Raw genomic sequence first — 25,266 nt, 5'->3', positions numbered from 1 at the left:
CCTTGTAAAAGTTTCCTAAAGGTATAGTCAGTGTAATAATACTAAAATAAAAGCTGTAAAAGTACAGTTATAGATACAAACATGACTAACTGTTCCGGGTGGTCCCTTTATAACCAGAACGCTGTCAGAGGTTTTCCATAGGAAACGTGCCATTAGCGGGAGAGTATAGCAGAGTAAAGCGAACCGACAGGAAGAAGCACAGCCAATACGAAACACAGACAGAACACGCATTTCGGATCGCTCCCTCGTTCTCAGAGTAAAGCTGCCAGCAAAAAAAAATAAAGAAAAAAAAAATCTCAGCAAGCAAGCACGCACAGACAGGAAAACGACTGGGAGCAGATTCAGCGTACCGGGACTCGCTGTAGACAATGAGGGGTGGGACCATTTTATAAACTGGAAGAAAAAAAAAAAAATTAAGAACAAAAGTTAGTTTCGTTTTTGATTGCGATCTACGCTGACAGTATATGAAGCCCGTGCCATCACCAAAGGCTTGGGATACGCAGCGCAGATTTGGTTCGGTTTTAACTGAGCCGTTTCCAAGAGCCTTGTACTTGCTCAGTTACCTTCAGACTTGTTTTACTCCGTAATAACAGCGGCGTTACATAACGCATTACCATCCGTCGAGTTGAAGACAGTTTCAGGAGTTTTTTAGGATTTTTTTATTTTTAATTTTTTAATAATTATTGTAATGTTTCCACAATTTATGGTGGAAAAGAAGCTGGGTCAATTTAATAAAACACTTTTTTTTTTTTTTCAACACGTCGAGATTTCAGTCTAATTTTGCTTGCTGGCATATTTCGTATATAGTTATTTCTTTATTTACTGCGTATTAAAAAAAAAAACAACAACAAAAACTAAAAAGAGAGACATGTAGTAGCCTACTGGTTTTGTGTGACCCGACTCAGGAAAGTTAACTACTCGGCACTCACTCTGCGTAGTACGCTAAACGGCGTATTGTTATTATGGCAGAATATTATAACAGGATATTTTTTAAAACCGTTGACATTTTTCTTTTTTGCTTCTCTCGCGTAAGTGACGTCGCCTCGTGTTTTGAATGAACGGGAAAGGAGCATCAGGCTGTTTTGTTTGACAACACCGCTTCCCTGAACGCGACAGGTAAGCAGCATTGTTGTATGCAGAGAGGGTTGACCTGCAGCATTGTTCAAAGACAAGCGTGTAAAGGCGTTACTATCGTATCATCCTATTATTAAGTTATTATCTGGTTGAATTTATAATATGGCTAACACTTCATTTTGATAAAGCTATGTAACATTGGTCATGTATTTACTGTAAAAAAAAGGTTGTTGTTTTTTTTTTGTGAGAACTTTGCTGTCCACCCAAATGAGATTCTTGACCCCTGATCAAAAGAGCACTGTTTTGGAGCTTGTAGTTTTTAAGTACTAAAAATAAACTGTTTTATAGTCTAAAAAACTTGGAAGAAAGTCAAGTAGAAAAACGTTTCCTCTGGTGCCTTCACCAGTGAACTGAGATGTTAGTCTTGACGGTACTTGACTTGATTTGATCAGTTTAAATAGACGGATGTTTTGAGCGTTTTACAGCACTGTGGAATCAGCCTGGATTGCCTCAGAATCCAGAGAGCATCCCTGCTACTGTAAAATGCTCTAAAATAAATCAACCGTTTACTCTCAATACGTTTCAGATTGCTGTGTTTTTGTCTTATTTCCATTTAAAGTTAAACCTGTGAAATATAACTTCTGTTAATGCCCCCTTCACTTAATAGAACCTGCGTAGTTCTAGGGGCGGGGCTCAGCTCGCTACACTAATCCTATTGGTTGCCTAATCTATATAGTCCAGGCTCACCTTCCAATACTTGTTCTGCAAGCCTTTTCCTCCACCTCCCCACTGCTTCCTTTGCAACTGTATCTCCCTTCTCCATCACCCTGCCTTGGTGACCTGTGACCAACGTGTGAGGTCGCACCTCAAACGAGGGCGGCTCCTATCGCTCCAGAAAGCAAGATCCTGGGCCAAACACTCAATCATCCCACACTACACTTTACAATGCTGAGCTTCGATCCTTTGAATTATCATCACATTGAAATGTCCCAGCCAGAATACAGGCTAATGGTATATGGGGACAACCGTGTCATGAAGTGACTCACATCTATTAGTCATACCTCTTAATAAGCTCTGTGGGGACAAAAACACATCAAGAAGAAGGTTTCCATGTAAATGCATTGCAGTGCAGCTGTCACATGACTTATAAAGCATGGTGGCACAGTGTGTATGTTTTCAGCTGTCTTATGTTTTTAGTGGTAACGTGGGAGAGATGAAGACGGACACACGCATCCTCCGAAAGGTGTGCCGTCTGCTTCTTTTCACTCTGCAGGCCCGCCATGCAGCCACCTCAGAGCTACAGCGTCGGAGGACAACGCCGCTCTGGGCAGCTTACAGGCAAGCCCCCAGGCAAGACTACAGGGGTCACTGGTGCGCGGTGAGCCGAGGTCACCCTGGCTGACCTAAGCCCTCCCCTCTGGGCGGCGCTCAGCCAATTGTGTGCCGCCCCCTGGGAGCTCCTGTCCACGGGCAGCAGTGGAATAGCCTGGACTCGAACCGGCCACCTCCAGGCTATAGGGCGCATCCTGCACTCCACGCGGAGTGCCTTTACTGGATGCGCCACTCGGGAGCCCCCTGTAAGCTAATTCTAACTATTATGGGAGTCCTTCATCAGTCTTTAAGTCTTTCAAATCATAAAAGGATAAAAGCCCAGCCCAGGAACGAGGACCAGGGGACATGGTTTCACAGTTCTAAGTGGAGACAGACTTAGGACAGAGGGCAGAGAGGGGTGAGGGGATGGAATTGGTTACCTCGCCACGTTGCTGCTGCTGAATTATTGGCATCCTTTAAGACCCGACTTGACAACGTTTTGAAATCAAGCAGGTGCCTGAATTGGATGCACACTTATGGGCCGAGTGACCACCTCTCGCTCGTACATTTTCATAAGGTCGGAATTATTCTAAAAGTGTTTTGCATGTAATAAAAATGTGGTATGAGCAAAAGAGAAACAACACGTTATCATATCGTGCAAATTTAACTAAAAAAAAGAAAGTGGTCTAAAGGGATGAGATAAACTGCCTGGAATCTTGCAGTCTGAGAGAGAGGGAGCCGTTGTTTTTGAGAGACGCTCGTTGTTTAGTCTATGTGGCAAGGCCTGCCCAGGCTGCCTGATCTGAAGTGCTGATAATCTCCAAACAGGAGCCGGGGCTTCGCTTGCCAACCTGGAAGCCGCTGTCATTTCCCTTCTCTGTTCCCTTTGTAGAAATAACAGGACAGCTTTTAAAACTGTGCTGATCTGCAGTCTGGTCCACCACTGCGTGCTCCCAGGCCTGAAAAAGGAATCATGTCATGCATTGCATCCTGAAGTCAGACAGGAAGCGTGGGATGTAGATTTTTAACCACGCACAACACAGAGTAAAAAAAAAACGTTTTAAAAATACTTTTTGCAAACTGCTTTTCAGAAGTTTGCTATCCATATAACAGTTGGTAAAAACCAACAAACGTTTTTTTGTAAAGCGTATTGTAGTAAAATATTTTAGTCAGTTTATGAACCTCAAATAAAATCAAAGCACAGTATGTTTATGATAATTTAAAGGGATGGTAATACGACTCCTATTGCGTAGCGGTTTCACCCATTCCAGGTTTGAATGCAAGCTGGATTAGCCACATTGTTTATACAACAAGCTCAGGTGTGTTTTATCAAACTCATAGTAAAACCAGGAATGGATCAAACTGCTATGCAATGGGAGTCTTATTTCCATCCCTTACTGTATTTATCTTGGTGTATAGAGCTAAATATCTTTCTTTATATTGCATACGCATACAGTGAAGTGATCAATTAAATCAAAGTTATGAAACAACATATTATATATCTATTGATCGATTAATAATCTGATCTACGCGGTCAATTAATCACACCTGTTTGCCAGTGATATGAAATTGTATGGAAAGACAACTGTAAGTAATACAAAGTTTTAACAGTCCTGGTTTTGCTATGAGTTTAATGAGACACATCTGAGCTTGTTACCAATACACACTGTGGCTAATCAAGCTCGTCTGAAAACCTGGAACGGGTGAAACTGCTTTGCAATAGGAGTCTTATTTCCATCCCTGTACTAAAAACCATCAGCTGTCATTACTAATATTACCTAATGTTGGGCAGATAATAATTTAATGATTCATTTAAAATACTTTTATTATTCAAAAGCAAATACAATTTGTAGTAGAATATTCACGAAAGCCTTTAGCTACAACTGAAAACAACGTCATATATAATATAATATAATATAATTAAGGATGTCATTTTTTCAGTTATCAGAAAGTCATGATTTTTTGTGAAATGTACAGACTGCCATGTAATATATAGTTCCCTGTGAAAACTGCTATTTCTGAAAGAATAGGATCGATATACACATTTTATCACTTAAAAATAAATACAGCGAACGTTTGCACCTTTTGCACTGCATTTAGGAACCTGCATTTAGGAACGGTTTAGTTTGCTTCCAGTAAGCAATTGAACACACTCTGCATAGAGAGAGCTCCAGGATTTCTTTATAATGTGTTCAACAAAAAAGACAGCAGCTGCTTCAAAGAGCAGAAATATTTCAGCTAAAGATCGCTCTGTACAAGAAGGGGACATTTCACGTGCCTGTTGTTATATCTTTTTTTACATTTATTTATGTTTTTATTTTGTTTGATAATTCACTGATGGTGAAAATGTCTTTAAGGTGGACGTAAAAAATTGAAATATTCTACAATTTAGCATTTAATGTTTTTCAGGTAAGTATTTCAATATTTAGGAATATTTGTTGTGTAATAACTCTAGAGAAAATGATCCATTTTAAATTTGGCATTGCTATTTTTTCTGCTTTAATAAATATTATGTTTAATCATGAATACCTATTTTTAACTGTGAAATAAGCCATTGTTTACCATGTCTAGTACAGTATTTCGTGTTCGATTTCGAAATGTCACATTTTTCTATTTTTGTCAAAGCGGTGTGTAATTCAATATGTTAACGTTACATTATTCAGCAAGTTTCATTCGACTTCATGAAGCAAAATGTGTTCATTCTACAGGGTGATGCAAAACCTTTGTCCAGAGCTGTACATTAAGTCCACGCGTTCCTCAACATTGTTTTTGTCCGCCTTGACTACTGTCTTCTGGTCAATCTCAAAACGAAACGAAAGACACTGACAGATCTCTGTTCTCATTGTCTATAAATAACTTTGTGGTTTTGTGTAAAGTCAAACAATGTTTGTGGAACCTTGTAGCTTAAAAAAAAAACAGCTGGCTTCAGATTTTGCAGTGTATGTTTTCCAGAGCATGTTTAGCTGAGGGAACTTGAAACCTGGTTCCAGGAAACTGGGAAACCGAGTTTGAGGTAACTTTTCTGTATCAAACCCCAAGTCTCCCCTGGTGTGCCATGCAGGGGCCTGAAACCTAGTCTCCTGAAACCACGCTCCAAGCCACAAGTGGCTCCTCAGTTCTAGTGTGCAGTCTTGGGCTATATAGTGAAACAATATTCCAAACGAAAGTCAAATGTGTTTCACTTCTTACATTAACAAACTTCCTTTAGTGGCGTTTGATATTTAAAGGAACTATTTAGTTACAGTTGACATTTCAGAGGCATTTTAATAACCTTACACCCTATAACTTCACCCCCGTTTGAACCCTGAACTTTGACATTGAGCGTGTATAATATAATGGCAGGAAGAAAAAAAAAAATGCTGGAAAAAAAGCAACAATAGCTTGTCCCTTGGGCAATAAGGAATTGAGAGAGATCGAATCGGATCTGTGTTTAACATTGAACATAGAGACAGTCAGTAGTCTTTGATAAACTATTACAGACTGAATCAACCTATACCATGATAAGCCACAGTTTGTATTATCATTTTTAATTGAGCGTTTTTGAAGTTGATTGCATGCCAGTTAATCTTTCTGGCTGCCTACTGCGCATAACAGCATATCTCTTGTCGTTACTTGAGGTTGCGTGACTTTTCGACCAAGATCTAAACAATCTGGATTTTCCTGTTCCAAGTGCTACAGCGATGGGTGTGTTCGCTCTCAATGGCAGGAAGCACAGACAGCAATATTTATGTTATAAAATGTTTGGACAACAAGGAAAAGAAAGAGAGAGACGCAGGCTGGAGAGTTGCAATTAGTAGCCAGGATCTCCCCAGCTTGGAGACAGCCTGGACCCATCCGGAACCCAGGGCCATTGTCTCCACAAGAAAGAACATTCACTGGACTCCCAGGACGGGGGCGTACACAGCACCGGCGCTTGGCACCCAGACAGCCAAACCTCTCTCTCACTGTCTCTGCACGCTAGGCCATTCCGTCCCCCAGCTGCTCAACGAAAAAAAAATCACTTGTATAAACGAACCTCAAGACCACACTGCTTCCCAGTTCCTCAGCTCAAATCACTGAGCCACAGTGCTACAGTACACTGCTCCCTCAGCTGAAACCACTAGCCCACGCTGTTAATGTACAGTACCTCCACTGGATGACAACCTCCTAGACTTGCCACTCTGCCTCCATCAGCTCCGGACCACACTGCCCCCTTCCCTATTACTGAAGCATTAGCCCAGATTGTCTCCCTAACCATTGTTTCAAGCTTCCTGGCGTGGATGCAGCAGCTAAAGACAGGCCTTCGCTGTCCTTGGCAGAGGCTCGTTGTACATTTTCTTCTGGGTTTTAAATTTCACACAGTTAGAGTGTGGAAGTTAGTAAGTTAGTTTGTGTTTAAGGTTTTTAAAGGTTTGTTACCTCCTTGTTTGAGTGCTCTGGTAGAAAGGACTAGCACTGGCTCACTCTCTCTCAGGATTCTGTTAATTTGGCTGCTCCAAGTGTTCAAACAGGTGCAGGAGAATTTGCATATCAACTCCCGAATATGTGGAACTGTTTCCATCATAGGTCCATCATATCTTTCTTTCTGTGGTTTTAAAGATTTGGGGAATTGCTTAGAACCTCCTGCCAATGCGTCTCCTTCAGTCCACATGAACAAAGAGATTATTTATTCTGTTCTTTGATCTCTGTGTGCTGCTGATGAAGTTTGAACCATATGTTTCTGTCTATTGTAATTGTCTTTTAATGGGTTTATTATGATGTAAATAACTAGCTCGGGTGTGTCTTATTAAAAGTAAAACCAGGAATGGATCAAACTGCTGTGCAATGGGAGTCTTATTCCCATCCCTGCAAAAGCCTCTCTCTTATTTAACCTGGGTTCAGTGAGATTGGTGGTTTCAGTGTAATGATATTCTTTCTCTCTTGTTTTTTCTTACAGAGATGTCCACTGGTTTAAGCTGCATTGTGTTTTTTGCCACCCTGGTTCTTCCATGTGTTCTAACAGGTAGGCTCAGCCCAAGTACAAGTCTCATTCTTGTGCACATGTTCGAATGCACAATCGCATGCATTTAGTCAACAGACCCACGCACGCTGGGCAGCTGTTAAAGCTTAAACACATTCTAGTACAGCAGAACCTGTCATATCGGATTTAATTGCTTCCAGGGGTCCATCGGATATGTGAAAGTATTTAAGAGTCGTTATACTAGCTTTATTAACGTCGGGGCATTATAAAGGAACAATGTCAGGTACATCGGTGTGTCTAAAACACCAAAGTACGGTACAGCACGTATACTGTTACAAAGAACATCAGTGAAAATGATTGCAAAACAAACCACTGGAATACAGCATTTGGCAATTTACAAGACAGCGTTCCAGAAACAGGGCATGCCAAAGTAATCTGACAGTTTGATTCTGTGTTAACCCGAAACAGAAAAAAAACAACAACAAACAAGCATGCAAACACAGGCTTTCAGCAAACAAATCTCGCTTCAGCTTTCTAACGGTACAGAAAGTCTATGAAAAAAAAAAACTTTTTTATCTGAATCTATTCTGTCCTGCTAAGATTATATATTAATACTATTATTATCATTATCATAATTGTTATTATACTGATGACTATTTTTACTGTAAGGGGAATGTGTGGGCCTCAGTGTTCACAGTTGGAAAGCTTCCTGTTGGCTTCCTGTCCGGTGACTGGCTGGCGGGCTCATGCTGGCTGGTGGTTCTCAAGCAGAGCCTCATTGAGTCAGCATGTATGAGCCCCACATGCTTCTCTTCCTCTTTACACATCCCGCTGCCTGCCCTTCAGCATTGGAGGTCTCCACCTCTGATTGGCACTGGTGCCATTAACCCATTATTATCCTCACTGGAGGACAGGCTACTTTGTACATTTTTTGGGACATATTTAAATCTACGTGTTATTTTAATTTTCTCTTTATATCGTTATGATAACTAATTTTAACCGCAAAAGTGAAGTCTAAATGTAACTGCAAATACAGCCCTTCAGATCCTTTTATGACGCCTCAATATAAAATGAGAAACTGAAGCCTAAAAATGACACATTTCTTGGTGTCTTCCTCCCCACAGTGATGATAAAACTCCATTTTCTATGCGTTGAGCTTCATAGCCAGCATGAAATTCCACTGCTCTGAATACGGGCACGACTAACTTGACTGTCCTTCAGGACGCAGCAGCTTGTAGCCAAAATAAAGGATTATATCTATTTAGAATGTATCAAATGACATAAATACAGCTTGTTTTCAAAGAAACATGTATTTGGTACTTAATGTGTAACCCCAGTCCTCCAATGTAAGAGAGTGTTATCCAAGATTATCCTTTTCAAATACAACTCTATAGATTAATAAAGGAATAAATTGTTCCTCCTAATGGCTTCCTGTGATGTAGGTCAGTTTTACTCTAATGATCCAGCTGAATCGCTTTCAGCATGTAATTTGAATTGACAAATGTTATAATCTTGGATTAATGATTTGTGAATCTAAAGGTCTTTTCACACAAACGTGTCGCGTCAGAGCGTTGGTGTCCAGTGTATTTTGATGCAGTCAAGCTGCTTTCAATCCAGAGGCGTCAATCAATCTATAACGCTGTCACTGGACGCAACATTTCCTTAACAAAGTGCAGAATTCTATTGTTGTGTCATTCAGCACTAAGCACTGTAACAGAAATGCTATCTTGTGATAATTAATTAATAAAGTTCTTCATCTTTTACAGAAGAAAATGTATAAAATATCAATGGGAATATGTTATAAATGTTTAGCATACATTATACATTTGATTGGTCTGTTTCGAGGGGTTTGTCTGTAGATCAGACTTCCTTTACCCTGCGTCTTCAGTGTTGAAAGTTAAGTCTGTATAATTATTTAGAAAATTGTGTAGCTGCTGATCGACTGTAGAACACAGACCGTCTGACTGTAAACCTGTAAAAAAAAGGATTCATTAATCCTTAGACTTTATTACTTGAAACTCTTTTACACAATGCAGTGTACCCCAGTGTACTGCACTGTCTAATATTTACTCCCCTGGTCCCAGCCCCTGTTGAAGTCATTTATTTTCATTGCTCATTTTCTCCTAAATGGCTCAACAAAACTCTTGGTGTGAACGGACCTTACATTGCAACAGGGAGATGCATCATGCATATACTACAGAATACAGGCGAAGGATCCCATTTGATCTGGAATTTGTGGTTTTCTGTTTTCTTTTGCAAGAACGCATTCAATGCGAAGATTCAGTAAAGGGGTCCATTTGCTTGGGGGACTTGTGCTATACTGCTAAACTTCCAGACACGGTTGTGAAAGGCTGTCTGAAAAACGCTTGTCAAGCGGGCTTTGCTTGCTGTCATACAGAGATGTGCAATTCAAACACAACCTTGCTATCCCCTGGTGAGTGATTCCAGTCGAACCCTTTCTCTGGGTTATAAAGGTACATTTATTGCAATGCAGCTTTCAGATTTTTTTTCTGTATTTATTATTATATATCATTATTTCTATTCCTTTTTGCATGACTTGGATACTGGGCTGAAAGGACTTTTTGCTAATTGGTTCACTGTTTTTTTTTTCATTGGTAGTATCAGAAACGGATCTTTAAAAAAATGAAATAACTTTTTTAAGCTTACCCATTTTCTCTGCTATGAGTTGAAATCATTGAGTTTCAATCAATAGCAAACTCAGTGTTTTTAATATAGAACCTGTCATGATTAAACTACCTACATTTCATTGATATTTTTAACCCTTGTGATATTAAATCATTTTTTAGTTCACTTAGAAATGCGTAATCTCTGCAGTGAATTATGGGATTGTAGTCCTGGGCAAAGTGTAATCTCTGATTGAACTTGACAAAGAAACACAAATCCCTGCTTCCTCCAGTTAGGTTTAAAGAAAGGTCAAATTATGTGACAGTTGCATTTGCTAGTTTCGCAACATATTTTAATTGACAGTTTGACAGCTTTTTAAAATACTAAATTGCCATTGATTGGTACTCGATTGCAAAGGTGAGGGAAGGACAGTGTTTCTTGTTTTGAAACCAACACATTAATGAGTGGATTTATTTAATACCTGCCGACCACAAATTATTATTATTATTATTATTATTATTCATTTCTTAGCAGACGCCCTTATCCAGGGCGACTTACAATTGTTACAAGATATCACATTATTTTTTTACATACAGTTACCCATTTATACAGTTGGGTTTTTACTGGAGCAATCTAGGTAAAGTACCTTGCTCAAGGGTACAGCAGCAGTGTCCCCCAGCAGGGATTGAACCCATGACCCTCTGGTCAAGAGTCCAGAGTCCTAACCACTACTCCACACTGCTGCAATAGTGGCAAACCCCTCCCCCAGACACAATGGATCCTGTACTTAGGAACAAGTATGAAATAAATATGGTTAGAACTGCTATAAACGGGATGACATCTGTACACAGGAACCATGTTATTGAGTTCTTCTGTTGAGGATTGCAAGCAGGGCTGTTTGCTATTGAAATTGTGTTGTGTTTTATTCCAGTGAAGCCCAAGCCCACACCCGATGATTCTGAGGAAAATGTAAATGGTAAGAAGAAAATCATAGATAAATAATGTCTTGATAAAAAATCCTTTGAGAAATGTTTCAACTGCTCTATGTACCTTCAGTCATAAGGCTTATGAAAGCCACATTAAGAATGGTCTTAGAAGGGAGGTTTCATTTGTACTTGTTTACACACTGTGGTCTTAGGGATCTGTTATATCCAGTGTTGAAATGAAAAAAAAAAAGTTCCTGTACCCAGAGAAATGTGTTTGGCGGGGGGGGTTGCATTCTGGGTATCGTAGTCCGACAGTATATACAGTAAACATTAAACAGATTAGAATCAGACACACTTGGGAAATACAACTCCCAAGGAGCTCTGCGCTTTCAGACACGCAGCAGAAATTTTCAAAAATCTCTACAATTTTAAGTACTGATTAAATCTGTTTTTATTGACGTCAGATTTGTAGTGGTGTGTTACTGACATACAAGGTGGGGCGCACACATAAAGTACAGGGATGGAAATAAGACTCCTACTGCATAGCAGAGTTCACCCATTCCAGGTTTTACTATGTGCTTGATTAGCCACAGTGTACAGTCGTTTTGTTTTCCTTGGTTTTCAGAATCCGACAAGGGTCGATGGGAGTGTGTGTGCGAGGGGTCCGAGGGCTGTGAAGACGGTAGATGTTGGGGTCACAGGTGCTTCGTTGTTGTGTCTGCCGAGGGGTACACTGTGAAAGGCTGCTACACCACACACATCATGGAACGCTGTCGCCAGCCACCCCAGAGAGAGAAGTGCTGTGAAGGAACCTTCTGTAACACCAACCTGACTGTCCCCCTGCACAGTAAGCATTGCTTCAGTCTTACCTGTGTGCACAATCAATCCTTCTGACCGTCCGCATTGCTTAATGCCTTTATTTCTGTGCACAGTTAATCCTAAGAACATACAGCAGTGTGCAAATGTATTAGAGCACAATCACTAATTTGCCCGTTTTGACAATTTTCCAAGAGTTTCAGTTCCAGTGGTTTGATTTCATGTGCACAACAAATCAAAACTACAGAAGCAATGGGGTGTTCTAATACAGAAGCAATGGGGTGTTCTATTGAATTTGTACACTGCTGCACAACTTCCGATTTTTATTATGACATTTGCAATTATTCTGAGTGGCTCTTAAAGTAATTGTAGCTGACAAAATAATTCCATAAATCTTTTTTGCACTTCCATTAGCTACAGCACACACATCTGAACTGTGCAGTTTTGATTTCATATGCAGAACTACAGAAGCAACAGTGTTCTGATAAATTTGCACATAACATAACCCTCTTGTTCTCTCTGTGCTACATTTGAAGTAGTGTCTTGGGTTCAGTTTATCTAGACCATTATATTTTATAGACTTCAATCAAGTCCCCTCTTTCCCTGGTATTGGAATACCTTGCTTGATGTTACGTGATTTATGTTGTTGAAGCTGACATAATGTTGTTGAAGCTGACACCCTGGGATCCTTCAAGAAGCTGCTTGATGAGATTCTGGGATCAATAAGCTACTAACAACCAAACGAGCAAGATGGGCCGAATGGCCTCCTCTCGTTTGTAAACTTTCTTATGTTCTTCTGTTCTTATAAGTTCCCTGCCAGAGCCACCACTTTGCTTAATGGATTAGAAACTTCCAAGGGAGACAGACTCACCAACTCACTCTTCATAGCTCATGTCCTGGGATCAGCCTAGTTGCCCTTCTCTGTACCATCTCGAGTGCAATGATGTATTTCTTGTTGTGAGGTGACCAAAACTGCACACAGTATTCTGGGTCTTGTATAATCTTAGCATCTCCTCTCTAGACTTGTATTCCATGCTTTTTGCAATATAGCCTAATATTCTATTTCCCTTTTTAATTGCCTCACCACACTGGTGAGATGCTTTCAATGATGACTCCACCGTAATCCTGAGAGCCTTTTCAAAGAGAGATAACTGTTACTTAACCTTGTGTCCACAGCCACCCCGCAGCCACCAGGGGACACTGTGGAGCAGCTGGTTCTCTTCACTGTGATCCCAGTGCTGGTTCTCATTGTACTGGTGCCACTGGTTATACTGCTTTTCTGGTGGATGAGCTCCCAGCGCCGCCGGCAGGTCATCGTCAAACAGGAAGAGTACGGAAACGTCAACATGCTTCGGACCCCCAGCCTTGGAGACAGCACTTGTGGGGTACCTGTCACTGATTTACTATTGAATCAGGGTCAAAGGTGTAGGAGTATTACCTTATCAAGTGCAGGACATCCCCCCGTCCCCCCGTCCCCGTCATCACAAGCTGTCCCAGCCCCCCGTCATCACAAGCAAGCCTGTCCCAGCTCCACCATGACCACAAGCAAGCATGTTCCAGCCCCCCCATCATCACAAGCAAGCCTGTCCCAGCCCCCCCGCCATCACAAGCAAGCCTGTCCCAGCCCCCCTGTAATCACAAGCAAGCCTGTCCCAGCCCCCCATCATCACAAGCAAGCCTGTCCCAGCCCCCTCGTAATCACAAGCAAGCCTGTCCCAGCCCCCTCGTAATCACAAGCAAGCCTGTCCCAGCCCCCTCGTAATCACAAGCAAGCCTGTCCCAGCCCCCCCATCATCACAAGCAAGCCTGTCCCAGCCCCCCATCATCACAAGCAAGCCTGTCAGAGCCCCCCCGCCATCACAAGCAAGCCTGTCCCAGCCCCCTCGTAATCACAAGCAAGCCTGTCCCAGCCCCCTCGTAATCACAAGCAAGCCTGTCCCAGCCCCCCATCATCAGAAGCAAGCCTGTCCCAGCCCCCTCGTAATCACAAGCAAGCCTGTCCCAGCCCCCTCGTAATCACAAGCAAGCCTGTCCCAGCCCCCTCGTAATCACAAGCAAGCCTGTCCCAGTCCCCTCGTAATCACAAGCAAGCCTGTCCCAGCTCCACCATCATCACAAACAAGCCTGTCCCAGCCCCCCCATCATCACAAGCAAGCCTGTCCCAGCCCCCCCGCCATCACAAGCAAGCCTGTCCCAGCCCCCCCGCCATCACAAGCAAGCCTGTCCCAGCCCCCCTGTAATCACAAGCAAGCCTGTCCCAGCCCCCCATCATCACAAGCAAGCCTGTCCCAGCCCCCTCGTAATCACAAGCAAGCCTGTCCCAGCCCCCTCGTAATCACAAGCAAGCCTGTCCCAGCCCCCTCGTAATCACAAGCAAGCCTGTCCCAGCCCCCCCATCATCACAAGCAAGCCTGTCCCAGCCCCCCATCATCACAAGCAAGCCTGTCAGAGCCCCCCCGCCATCACAAGCAAGCCTGTCCCAGCCCCCTCGTAATCACAAGCAAGCCTGTCCCAGCCCCCTCGTAATCACAAGCAAGCCTGTCCCAGCCCCCCATCATCACAAGCAAGCCTGTCCCAGCCCCCTCGTAATCACAAGCAAGCCTGTCCCAGCCCCCTCGTAATCACAAGCAAGCCTGTCCCAGCCCCCTCGTAATCACAAGCAAGCCTGTCCCAGTCCCCTCGTAATCACAAGCAAGCCTGTCCCAGCTCCACCATCATCACAAACAAGCCTGTCCCAGCCCCCCCATCATCACAAGCAAGCCTGTCCCAGCCCCCCCGCCATCACAAGCAAGCCTGTCCCAGCCCCCCCGCCATCACAAGCAAGCCTGTCCCAGCCCCCCTGTAATCACAAGCAAGCCTGTCCCAGCCCCCCATCATCACAAGCAAGCCTGTCCCAGCCCCCTCGTAATCACAAGCAAGCCTGTCCCAGCCCCCTCGTAATCACAAGCAAGCCTGTCCCAGCCCCCTCGTAATCACAAGCAAGCCTGTCCCAGCCCCCCCATCATCACAAGCAAGCCTGTCCCAGCCCCCCATCATCACAAGCAAGCCTGTCCGAGCCCCCCCGCCATCACAAGCAAGCCTGTCCCAGCCCCCTCGTAATCACAAGCAAGCCTGTCCCAGCCCCCTCGTAATCACAAGCAAGCCTGTCCCAGCCCCCCATCATCACAAGCAAGCCTGTCCCAGCCCCCTCGTAATCACAAGCAAGCCTGTCCCAGCCCCCCATCATCACAAGCAAGCCTGTCCCAGCCCCCTCGTAATCACAAGCAAGCCTGTCCCAGCTCCACCATCATCACAGGCAAGCCTGTCCGAGCCCCCCCATCATCACAAGCAAGCCTGTCCCGGCTCACAAGGAGACAAACAAATACTGTACAATTGCAAAAGTAATCCCACTCATTATTAGCATACAAGTGCTAAAATGCATAAAATAATGATACAATGTTTCAAATCATAGTACCTATAATGTATGTTGAGAGTGCATTTCTCTTAAGCTCTTTGCTGTGTCAGGTCTGTCATACAAATAGTACTAGAGAAAGTTCACCCTCCTCTTATGCTGGATGGGAGGGAGTGAAGTAAAAGATGAATTTCTTGCTCATTCTAATCAGACCATGGCTTTGTCTCTGTGCTGCAGGATATATTTGATGAGTTCTGCACCTCCGGTAGTGGATCTGGACTCCCATACCTAGTCCAGAGGACAGTGGCCAGACAGATTTCTCTCATGGAGTGTGTGGGTGAGTCTGTCTCCCTTGGATGTTTCTAATCCATTAAGCAAAGCGGTGGTTCTGGCAGGGAACAGTTCAAATCACATAACATCAAGCATATTTTAGGTGCTTCCAATACCAGACCAAATCATCGATCTAATAGCTAGTATCTTATTGTCCCTCGAAAAATATGTAGTTCCATTTCTGACAGAATAGTGTAAACATACATATTTTTTATCAGTTAAAAATAACTACAGCAAACGTTTGCCTTATTGATGCACTGCCTGTTACACTGCGTTTAGGAACCTGGTAAATGACTGAACACACTGCGTAGAGCTGCGCGATTTCTTTAAAATGTCTTCAACGAAAAAGACACCAGCTGTATCAGAGATCAGAAATATTTCAGCTAAAGATCGCTCTGTCCAGGACATTTCACGTGTCTGTTGTTATTTTTACATTCATCTATGTTTTTATTTGGTTTGATAATTCATTGACGGTGAAAATAGAATATCTTTAAAAGGTGTACATAAAAAATGAAATATTCTACAATGTAGCATTCACTGTTTTTCAGGTGAGGATTAAAATATTTAGAAACATGTGGTATATAATAACTCTAGAGAAAATAATACAACGCAATTTTTTCTGTTTTAATTAATATTAAGTTTAATCGTGAAGTAACTTGAAATACTATTTTTAGATCGTGAAATAAGCCATTTTTTGCAGTAAAAAACCGCAGCCCTACTTTAGTGTCTACAGCACCCTGAGGACTGTGTATTTGTCTCCCTGTTCTGCACACAGGTAAAGGGCGGTACGGTGAGGTGTGGAGGGGGGTGTGGATGGGGGAGAATGTGGCTGTGAAGATCTTCTCCTCGAGAGATGAGCAGTCCTGGTTCAGAGAGACTGAGATCTACAACACAGTTCAGCTGAGACACGACAACATCCTGGGTGAGTGCGGCTGTGCAGCCAGCCACAGGAACGGCTGTCTGGTACTCAGATTCCTGTATTTAAATATAACGCCTTGTTACTCGATGCCATTTGATGTAAGGTTGATACCCGCAGCAAAAGCGTCAGATATAAACTATAAGAAACTCAAGTAGACTGATTTGAAAATATTAAAAGAAACATTGACAAGACTACATTCGAAGCCACTGAAAAAGACTTCTGGTCAAAACATTTGTCATAGAAGTTTCTGTTAGTATTTCAGGGATGGAAGTAAGACGACTGTTGCATAGCAGTTTCACCCATTCCAGGTTTTAATACAAGCTTGATTAGCCACAGTCTGTAACAAGCTCGGGTGTGTCTTATTAAACTCACAGTAAAGTGGACTCTTAAGGGGCAGCACATTTTTTTATTTTTTTTATTTTTTTTTTTATTTTATAAATTTAGTCGTTGCCAATTATTTTTTATTATTTTCTCCCCAATTTGAAATGCCCAATTATTTTTAGGCTCAGCTCACCGCTACCACCCCTGTGCTGACTCGAGAGGGGCGAAGATGAACACACGCTGTCCTCCGAAGCGTGTGACGTCAGCCGCCCACTTCTTTACACTCTGCAGACTCACCGTGCAGCCGCCTCAGAGCTACAGCGTCGGAGGACAACGCAGCTCTGGGCAGCTTACAGGCAAGCCCGCAGGCGCCCAGCCAGATTACAGGGGTCGCTGGTGCGCGGTGAGCCGAGGACAACCTGGCCGACCTAACCCTCCCTCCCCCCGGGCAACGCTCGGCCAATTGAGCGCCGCCCCCTGGGAGCTCCCGTCCACAGTCTGCTGTGGAATAGCCTGGATTCAAACTCACGACATCCAGGCTATAGAGCGCACTCTAGCGAGTGCTTTTACTGGATGCACAGCACATTCTTATTTTTAAGATTGAAATAACCCTGGTGCTATGGGAAACTCCAGGATTAGTGATAACCCCGCTGTGCTTGGCAGGCTTCATCGCGTCGGACATGACCTCCAAGAACTCCAGCACACAGCTGTGGCTCATCACCCATTTCTACGAGCACGGCTCGCTCTACGACTACCTGCAGCTCAACACCCTGGACTCCCAGGGCTGCCTGCGCTTCTGCCTGTCCATCGCCTGCGGCCTGGTCCACCTGCACACAGAGATATTCAGCACCCAGGGCAAGGCAGCCATCGCCCACCGCGACCTGAAGAGCAGGAACATCCTGGTGAAGAGGAACCGGCAGTGCTGCCTCGCAGACCTGGGTAAAGAACCAGGCAGGGAAACCCTGCCATCCATAACACCTTCCTTTATTTACAGAGTCATTCATTCTGAGACCAGCAATAAACCCATTCGTTTACAGGATGACCAGCAACAGACAGCAGCAATTTAAACGTGCAATGTGCTTAATGAGCAGAAAACTGCTAAAGCGGGGTCTATGTTGTAGCTTTTTAGTAAAGAGGAGTGAGACGTATTTATTTTTGTGTGACTGTACGAGAATTACTAGTAATCACTGATGTAACCCATTGGCCAGTATAAAGAGACTGCATGATGCTCTCTCCGCAGGCCTGGCTGTGATGCATTGCCAGACTAGTGACAGCCTGGACATTGGGAATAATCTCCGCGTGGGCACCAAGAGGTACATGGCCCCGGAAGTGCTGGAGGAGAGCATCCGCACGGACTGCTTCGAGTCCTACAAGCAGACGGACGTGTGGGCCCTGGGGCTGGTGCTGTGGGAGATCACTCGCAGAACTGTCATCAACGGTACCATCACAGCAGCCACAACAGGGCTGATACCCCCATTCTCCCAGGAATAATTTCCTTTAAGAAGTGTTTGCCTTACAAAATAGTCCCTGCTATTTTTACTCATTTTTATGGTATTGTAAATACTATCACAAAAACTAAAAAAACCATGGGTGTAATAAACTTATGCCTTATACCTTAATACATTACTGTCCAGAAAATTGCATTTGAAATATTGAAACATATCACTCCAGTGCTACCTAATTGATCTGAAAGTTGACACAATCATTTATAAGGTCCTTCATGGATTAGGGCCATCCTATCTCCAAGAACTACTAATTCCTATTCATTCACTGAGATCCGAAAATTTCAATTATTCCAAAAAATCGTCTTAAATCAGATGGAGTCGGAGTTTTTAGCTGCTGTGCTCCTCGTGTGTGGCACTCTATTCCGGTTGGCATTAGGCAGGTTGAAACAGTAGATTCTTTTAAATCTAAATTGAAAACATCCTTTTTTAATGTGCTTTTATATAATTGGTTGCAGATTGTATTGTATATATGAGCTCTCTTGTTTTGTAACTCTGTACAACGCTGTGGGATACATTGTATTGTATTGTGTAGTAAACAGCAAGCTATAGTGTAAATAGACACGTCACTGTACACCAAAGGGAATATTTTACTGCACAGAGCTCCACTCGCAGGCCTGGTCTCTGTTCTCATTGTGCAGTCTGGACGCAGTCCAGCGGCTCACCCTATCTGTGTGTCTGGCTGTCTCCTCGAGGGGGGGAATCAGCATTTTCACAAATAAACTCCTGATTGGGTTGGTTTATCCCGGAGCCTGGTGTTGACACCAGATTAGAGTGTTTATAATAAGCGTTAATCAAGGAGGCGTTAATCATGTTTCGCTCCAGGCACTCGAAACACAAGAGAGGGAGAGAGAGGGAGCCGATGACAGGAATGTCTGGCCCTGATTCCTCACTCAGAGTTTACAGGCTTCACTGATACACAGACTCCCAGGCTGTGTTCAAGAAGGCCCCTGCTAGGCCAGGAAACACTGCTCTCTAAAGGCTGGTCTCCACAGAGGAGCAGATTTTACCCTCATGAAAGTTTGCATAGAGGCTTGTTTGAAGGCAGAGGAAAGAGGCCAGAGAGTAGAGAGGTGTTAAAGGGAGGAGATGAAGGGGAGTAGAGACGGAGCAGCAGCTTGAAAGAGGTGAGTCGGAAGGGAGTCCAGCGAGCACGTGGTGGGTTTGTGGCCCTTTCGGAGAGGTCAGAGTCTGAGAGGGGAGAGAAGGAGGAGAAGGAGGGTGAGTTAGTAGGGGAGACAGAGGGTGTTGGGGTTGGAGCGGGAGAGGTGTTAAAGAGTTTGCGGATATCAGAGGAGAAGAAAGAGGCAAAGTCGATAGAGGAGGGAGGAGGAGGGGGGAGGTTTGAGGAGGTAGAGAATAGTTTCCAGGGGTTGTTAGTGGAGGATTGGATAATAATTTGGAAAGAGGAGTGTTTAGCAGAGGAGAGAGTAGAGGAGAAGGAGGAGAGGAGAGAGTGGTAGAGGTCTAGGGCAGCAGGGAGTTTGGTTCACTTCCATTTCTTTCAGCAGAGCGCAGTTTGGTTTTTGCTGAGCGGAGCACAGAGGTTGGGGAGGGGAGGGGCGGGCAGGTGGAGGGGAGGTGAGGGGACAGAGGGAGTCGAGGGAGGAGGTGAGGGTGAAGGTAGCAGAGTCTACAGAGAGTTGGGAGAAGGAGTCGATAGGAGGGAGGTGAGAGAGAGCAGTGGAAGCAAGGACAGAGGGGGAGAGAGAGCGGAGGTTTCGGCGGGGGGTGACAGTGGGGGTAGGAGGAGCAGGGAGAGAGTGGAGAGACAGAGAAAAAGAGATGAAATAGTGATCAGAGAGGTCCAAAGAGTAAGGAGGGAGAGAGGAGAAGACCAGTCCCACCTCCCCGTCCAGTGAGATGCGGAGTATGGGACAGGACGTAGAGAGAGGACAGGGCAGCAGGAGTTAGTGTTATCAGGAGAGATCCAGGTTGCTACAGCTTATTATTGAAGATATTAATGTCCCGGTTTTTCATTCTGGAAATCTGGTAACGCTATACATGTATAGTACATCACCGTACTTAGTTATATAATATATACTGAAAAAACTTTATTATAAAAAGCAAGACGACCATCTTTCCTTAGATTCTGGCATTTCTCATCTCAAAATAAATCCAAACGGAAGAGCTTTAGTCTAGCAGCGTGCGAGGATAGCGTGTTTCACTGAGTAGCTACGTGAGGGTCTGAACAGGACACCAAGGCGATTCTGCGGTCAATGAATATTTAACACAGCCTGAGGTCAGGGTGTTGATATTCCTAATTAAAAGTCATGTCCCCACTGGAACCAACAGCAACTGAGACTGCAAGTCCTGTATCCAGAATGTCAATGACAAAGAATTAGAAACGTTTAAACAGCTTCTGCAGGTATATAAACAGATTCAGTGCATTAATATCAGCTTTTTATTTAGATTTAATGACTTATGAAATGTTTAGAAGTGTACGGTGGCTACCTCTGATCAGGTTGAGGGTTTAGAGGTCACCATCTGACGCTTAGAAGCATACAGGAGAGGCCAGCAGTGGTTGTGCATTAGACTGGCACAGCGGTCGGTCCCACGCTCAGGCCCTCCAGATAGTGTTTCAAAGGGCCGTCCTTTACTGCAGCGCTTTCTCTCTCTGCTGCGGTTCCTGCAGCTGGAGTCTAATCTTATCTCAGAGTGTTTTTATGAGGGTGTCTTGGTGTAAATAGTGCAGAGGAAGATTCCTCAGCCTCTGGGATTGTTTATAGAAACATGCAGATGAGAAGTGGAAAAGAAGCCAGAGTTCCCTGTGTTGCACGCTGAGCACATCACTGTGGGTGATAGCGTGGAATACTGAGAATGATGCTGCGGCTGCTTTGAAAGGGGAGTGACATGCTGCTGTTTTAGGCAAACACATTGCATCTTCACCTGAATTATTTTTATTAAAATGTTTCCAAAATATAATTTATGATCGATTACAAAACGTACATAACAATAGTAACAAGAAAAAACATCATTGCATTTTTTATAGAATAGAATAGAATAAGACATTTTAAAAGCAGAATATAAAAGAGGAAATCTTTGCTTTTGTTTTTTTAAAGGCGTCAGTCTGTCATGATCACTCTGTGTAATGTGTGAAACATCAGCATCACATTCAGGGTTTTATTTCCCAAACTTGCAAAACATATCACACAGCAATTCTGTTTACTGGCTCTTGGGGATCACTTGTCAAGGTCTTCTGTCCACTATAAATAAAATAAGCTGAACCCTTTACTAAAGAAACTGCTTCTGAAAAAATGGAAAGGGGTGAAGGAGCACGGTTCTCAGAGTAGAAATCTTATGCTTCTCGTCTCTGCTTGGTGTGCAGGGATCGTTGAGGAGTACCGCCCCCCGTTTTTTGACGTGGTCCCTACAGACCCCAGCTTCGAGGACATGAAGAAAGTGGTGTGCACCGACCAGCAGAGACCCAACATCCCCAACAGATACTACTCCGACCCGGTAAGGATTCAATACACTGAAGAACCAGGCCAGATTCACAAACCACCTCTAGAGGGCAGTGTAGGAAAGAAAATATATCAGGCAGACAAGCTGAGCTTGACAAAACTGCAGTACAGTTTAATGCTTCAGTCATTCAGTCTAGAAAGGAATTTGAGGCTGTTATATTGTTGTAGTCTATGTCCCGACACACTATGGCTCTTGATTTCTGTAGTGTATGAACTGGAACCGTGCTAAGGTATTTTTCTATGAAGTAATGATGTGTAACAGCACTGATTTACTAAGTGCAGTGAACTTGGAGGAAAACAAATTCTGATATTTATTACAATTCGCAATGCTTACCTCCTCATACTACACTTTAAAACAAATGATTGCGTAAGTATAGTTTAACTTAATGTAATCCAGTTTAATATGGTGTAGTACAGTGTAGTTTAGTTTAGTTTAGTGTAGTGTGATAGACTTTAGTGTAGCATAATACACAGTATTTTAGTGCAGTGTAGTGCAGTTAAGTTTTAGTGTATTCATTGGTTTCCTGTTGAAATTCACAGCGAGATGCTGTGTGAAATTCACTTTAGAAGGTGATTCAGCTCTAGTTAAGCAGATCCAGTAAAGTCTGGTGCTCGTTGCTTTTTCTTCTCCCAGACGTTGTCCACAATTGCCAAGATCATGAAGGAGTGCTGGTACGCCAGCCCTTCAGCCAGACTGACCTCCCTGCGGATCAAAAAGACCCTGTCCAAGCTGGACAACTCTGAGGACAAGCTGAAACAAGACTATTAAACTATACAACCCATCATTCATACAAATTATATATCAAAATATATACTGTATATTTATATATGTATATATATAATAATAATATTTTACGTATTTAAAATCTCAGTGGATGGGAAGAGACTTTGTTTTGAAACACTTCCGAAGCTCAACACACAACAAGAGCTAAAGGAAAGACCTCCTTCACCCCCTATCCCCTATCTCCTACACCCTATCCCCTATCCCCTACCCCCTTTCTCCCACAGCTCTGAGCTACACAGCCCTCCAGTCCACACAGTCTAATAAACATCAACAGAACTGAATCCTTCAACACAGGACAAGACGTAGCATCAGGAGTTATGTAGCTTTAACCATCAGCTGTGGTGGTGCTTCCACCTGGTGGTCATTTGAAGTATAACAGCCAACAAAGCTGACAGGTTCAAGACTGGGACAATTCATTTCAGCTACAGTGGCCTTAATGGGACCGGTTTGGAAAAGCAAAATAATTAACATTCAAGATACAATAGAGGAATGAAGCAGGCGATCTGCTAGCTTACCAGATGGATATCAAGGAGATATTAATGGCAAATCTTTCAGAAGTGGCTGTCTGCTATTTGCACTCCTCTCTGTGCCTGGAATTGGGAATTGAATATCCAGACCTAAAGCAGTGTGCACCTTTATCACAACACCCCATTGCTTCTGTATCAGAGCACCCCATTGCTTCTGTATCAGAGCACTCCATTGCTTCTGTATTAGAACACCCCATAGCTTCTGTATTAGAACATCCCATTGCTTCTGTATTAGAACACCCCATTGCTTCTGTATTAGAACATCCCATTGCTTCTGTATTAGAACACCCCATAGCTTCTGTATTAGAACATCCCATTGCTTCTGTATTAGAACACCCCATTGCTTCTGTACCAGAGCACCCCATTGCTTCTGTATCAGAGCACTCCATTGCTTCTGTATTAGAACACCCCATAGCTTCTGTATTAGAACATCCCATTGCTTCTGTATTAGAACACCCCATAGCTTCTGTATCAGAACACCCCATTGCTTCTGTATTAGAACACCCCATTGCTTCTGTATTAGAACACCCCATTGCTTCTGTATCAGAACACCCCATTGCTTCTATAGCTTTGGTTTGCTGTGCATATGAAGTCAAACCACTGGGACTGAAAATCTTCGAACATTTTCAAAAAAAGCAAATCAGTGATTGTCTAATTTAATTGATGACTTTAACAGGCGACACATGCAAGTCATTTAAAACAGTAAGATAAAATGAACACATAGCCACACGTGATAAAATGCAGGAGACTTTTTAGAAGTTGTTTAAGATGCCGAATTAAAGCACAAAGTGGTCTAACATTTTCACACGAGTGCCTATCTATATCACTGATTACTGAGAGGAAATTGAAATTCTCACACCCAGAGGTTTTCATGCAGGTCGGTATATAAAGGATATCAATGATGAATCTTGAGGAGCTCTAATACATTTGCACACTGCTGTATGCTGTATGTTTTACTGCAACATGACAATGTACTAAAACCGCAGAGTCAGGCTGACTGGTTCCGGCTCCATTAAACATTTCATTTGATACGTGTTTTATTTGTGTTACTCCTGTTAAGTAAAAAGCCTTTTTAACTCCTAATTTTTCTACTGCACTTTCTAAACATATTTAATTTGTTTTAAGGGTGTTTTCCATCTGAACCACTAGCATATCCACAGGAGAGAAAAGAGCCCTTCCATTTAAAGAAATGGTGCGCTCCGTGAGTAAGATGTCTAATATAGATTGTGGAACGAACCATTTTTAAATGGGTAGTTCTTTTGGGTGCAGCCAGGTAGACTGGACATAAGTTTAGAACTTTGAACTGCTTGTATGTGAGTATAGTATCACTTAACTAGTAATGGACCAAAATAAAAAGTATTTTTTTACACTAAGAAGATGTTGTATTACTAAAGTGCATTACTGTTCATAGCATTGTTTTTGTAAACTATCCCTGTAACTTGTTATTACATGTCTCTGCTACTGTATGCTTGCTTAATAAAACCACAAGATGTACTCAGTGATTATTTCCAATTAAAAACACAGAACTTCCTTTCATTAGCCATTTTAAATCATTTTGGCCTGCTCAGTGTGTAAATTACATTACATGCTATCAACACTAGAGGGCGCCAGATACTACTTTTTCGAGATTTTTTTCTAATCTGCAATACTATTCTGATCAGAGTTTTATTCATAATGAATTAAACAGAATTTCAAGAGAGAATGAGAGACCCCCTGCCTACTGCCATTCAGCCCTGAGCCTCTCTCAGGACCCCCTTGTAAATGAGGTCTCAATGCGTAAATCTGGTTAAACAAATAACCAAATAAATAAATACTTGTTTTTTTAAGATGTGGACGAATGCCAGTTAAGAGCAATTAAATAAACACTTGATGCATAAGTCAAATTCAATCAAGGCCTCTAGAGATGAACATGAGCAGATAGCGAGCCAAGCCCGTCGCATTCTTCAGAGGGAAACCGCATCAAAACCTGCACACCTGAGCCCCCAACGCAGCTCAGGTGTGCCGAGTCTGGGTTTGAAACGGGAACAGGACACGGCGACCGCATCAAAGCGACAGAGGACCATTGACGAGACGCAGGGGCTATTTTTAAATGTGAGCCATGGAGAAAACAGGAGGGGATGCTGCCTGTAGCGTGTGACCTTGCCAGTGGAGCAGGGTCTCCAGTCAATGTCTGAGGCTCCTTTAATACTTCTCTGACTGCAGACCAGGTATATGGGTCGTGCTGCACTTCCTTGCTCACCTGGAGGATCCGACCTCTTCGATTTCTTTCCAACCAGATGCTTCCCCTATTGACTGACAGCAGCTAGTAAGATTATTTATAAATTGTTTTATAATTTA

General features: G+C 43.1%; 1 protein-coding gene across 1 annotated transcript; it reads left to right on the top strand.

Annotated features, from left to right (window-relative positions):
* The first annotated feature begins 169 nt into the window (after positions 1–169).
* LOC117962743 (activin receptor type-1-like) lies at positions 170–24,423 on the top strand. Its single transcript, XM_059013303.1, has 12 exons — positions 170–1,116; positions 7,301–7,366; positions 9,585–9,758; positions 10,881–10,925; positions 11,501–11,722; positions 12,868–13,076; positions 15,320–15,419; positions 16,188–16,334; positions 17,316–17,591; positions 17,893–18,090; positions 21,483–21,613; positions 22,253–24,423. Exons 2-12 carry the CDS (start codon positions 7,303–7,305, stop codon positions 22,385–22,387), a joined length of 1,701 nt encoding a protein of 566 aa, XP_058869286.1. The 5' UTR covers positions 170–1,116; positions 7,301–7,302; the 3' UTR covers positions 22,388–24,423.
* The last annotated feature ends 843 nt before the right edge of the window (positions 24,424–25,266 follow it).

The sequence above is a fragment of the Acipenser ruthenus genome, chromosome 45 (genome assembly GCF_902713425.1).
Source record: "Acipenser ruthenus chromosome 45, fAciRut3.2 maternal haplotype, whole genome shotgun sequence".
In the NCBI taxonomy this organism is placed as follows: Eukaryota; Metazoa; Chordata; class Actinopteri; order Acipenseriformes; family Acipenseridae; genus Acipenser; species Acipenser ruthenus.
This window is presented reverse-complemented; position numbering and strand designations above follow the sequence as displayed.

Bases quoted from the DNA above. Each gene is read 5' to 3' on its own strand.
- LOC117962743 (XM_059013303.1), top strand. From the start codon at position 7,303: ATGTCCACTGGTTTAAGCTGCATTGTGTTTTTTGCCACCCTGGTTCTT. The intron at 13,077-15,319 runs GTACCTGTCACT...TCTGTGCTGCAG, and splicing joins TTGGAGACAGCACTTGTGGG to GATATATTTGATGAGTTCTG. The intron at 16,335-17,315 runs GTGAGTGCGGCT...TGTGCTTGGCAG, and splicing joins GAGACACGACAACATCCTGG to GCTTCATCGCGTCGGACATG.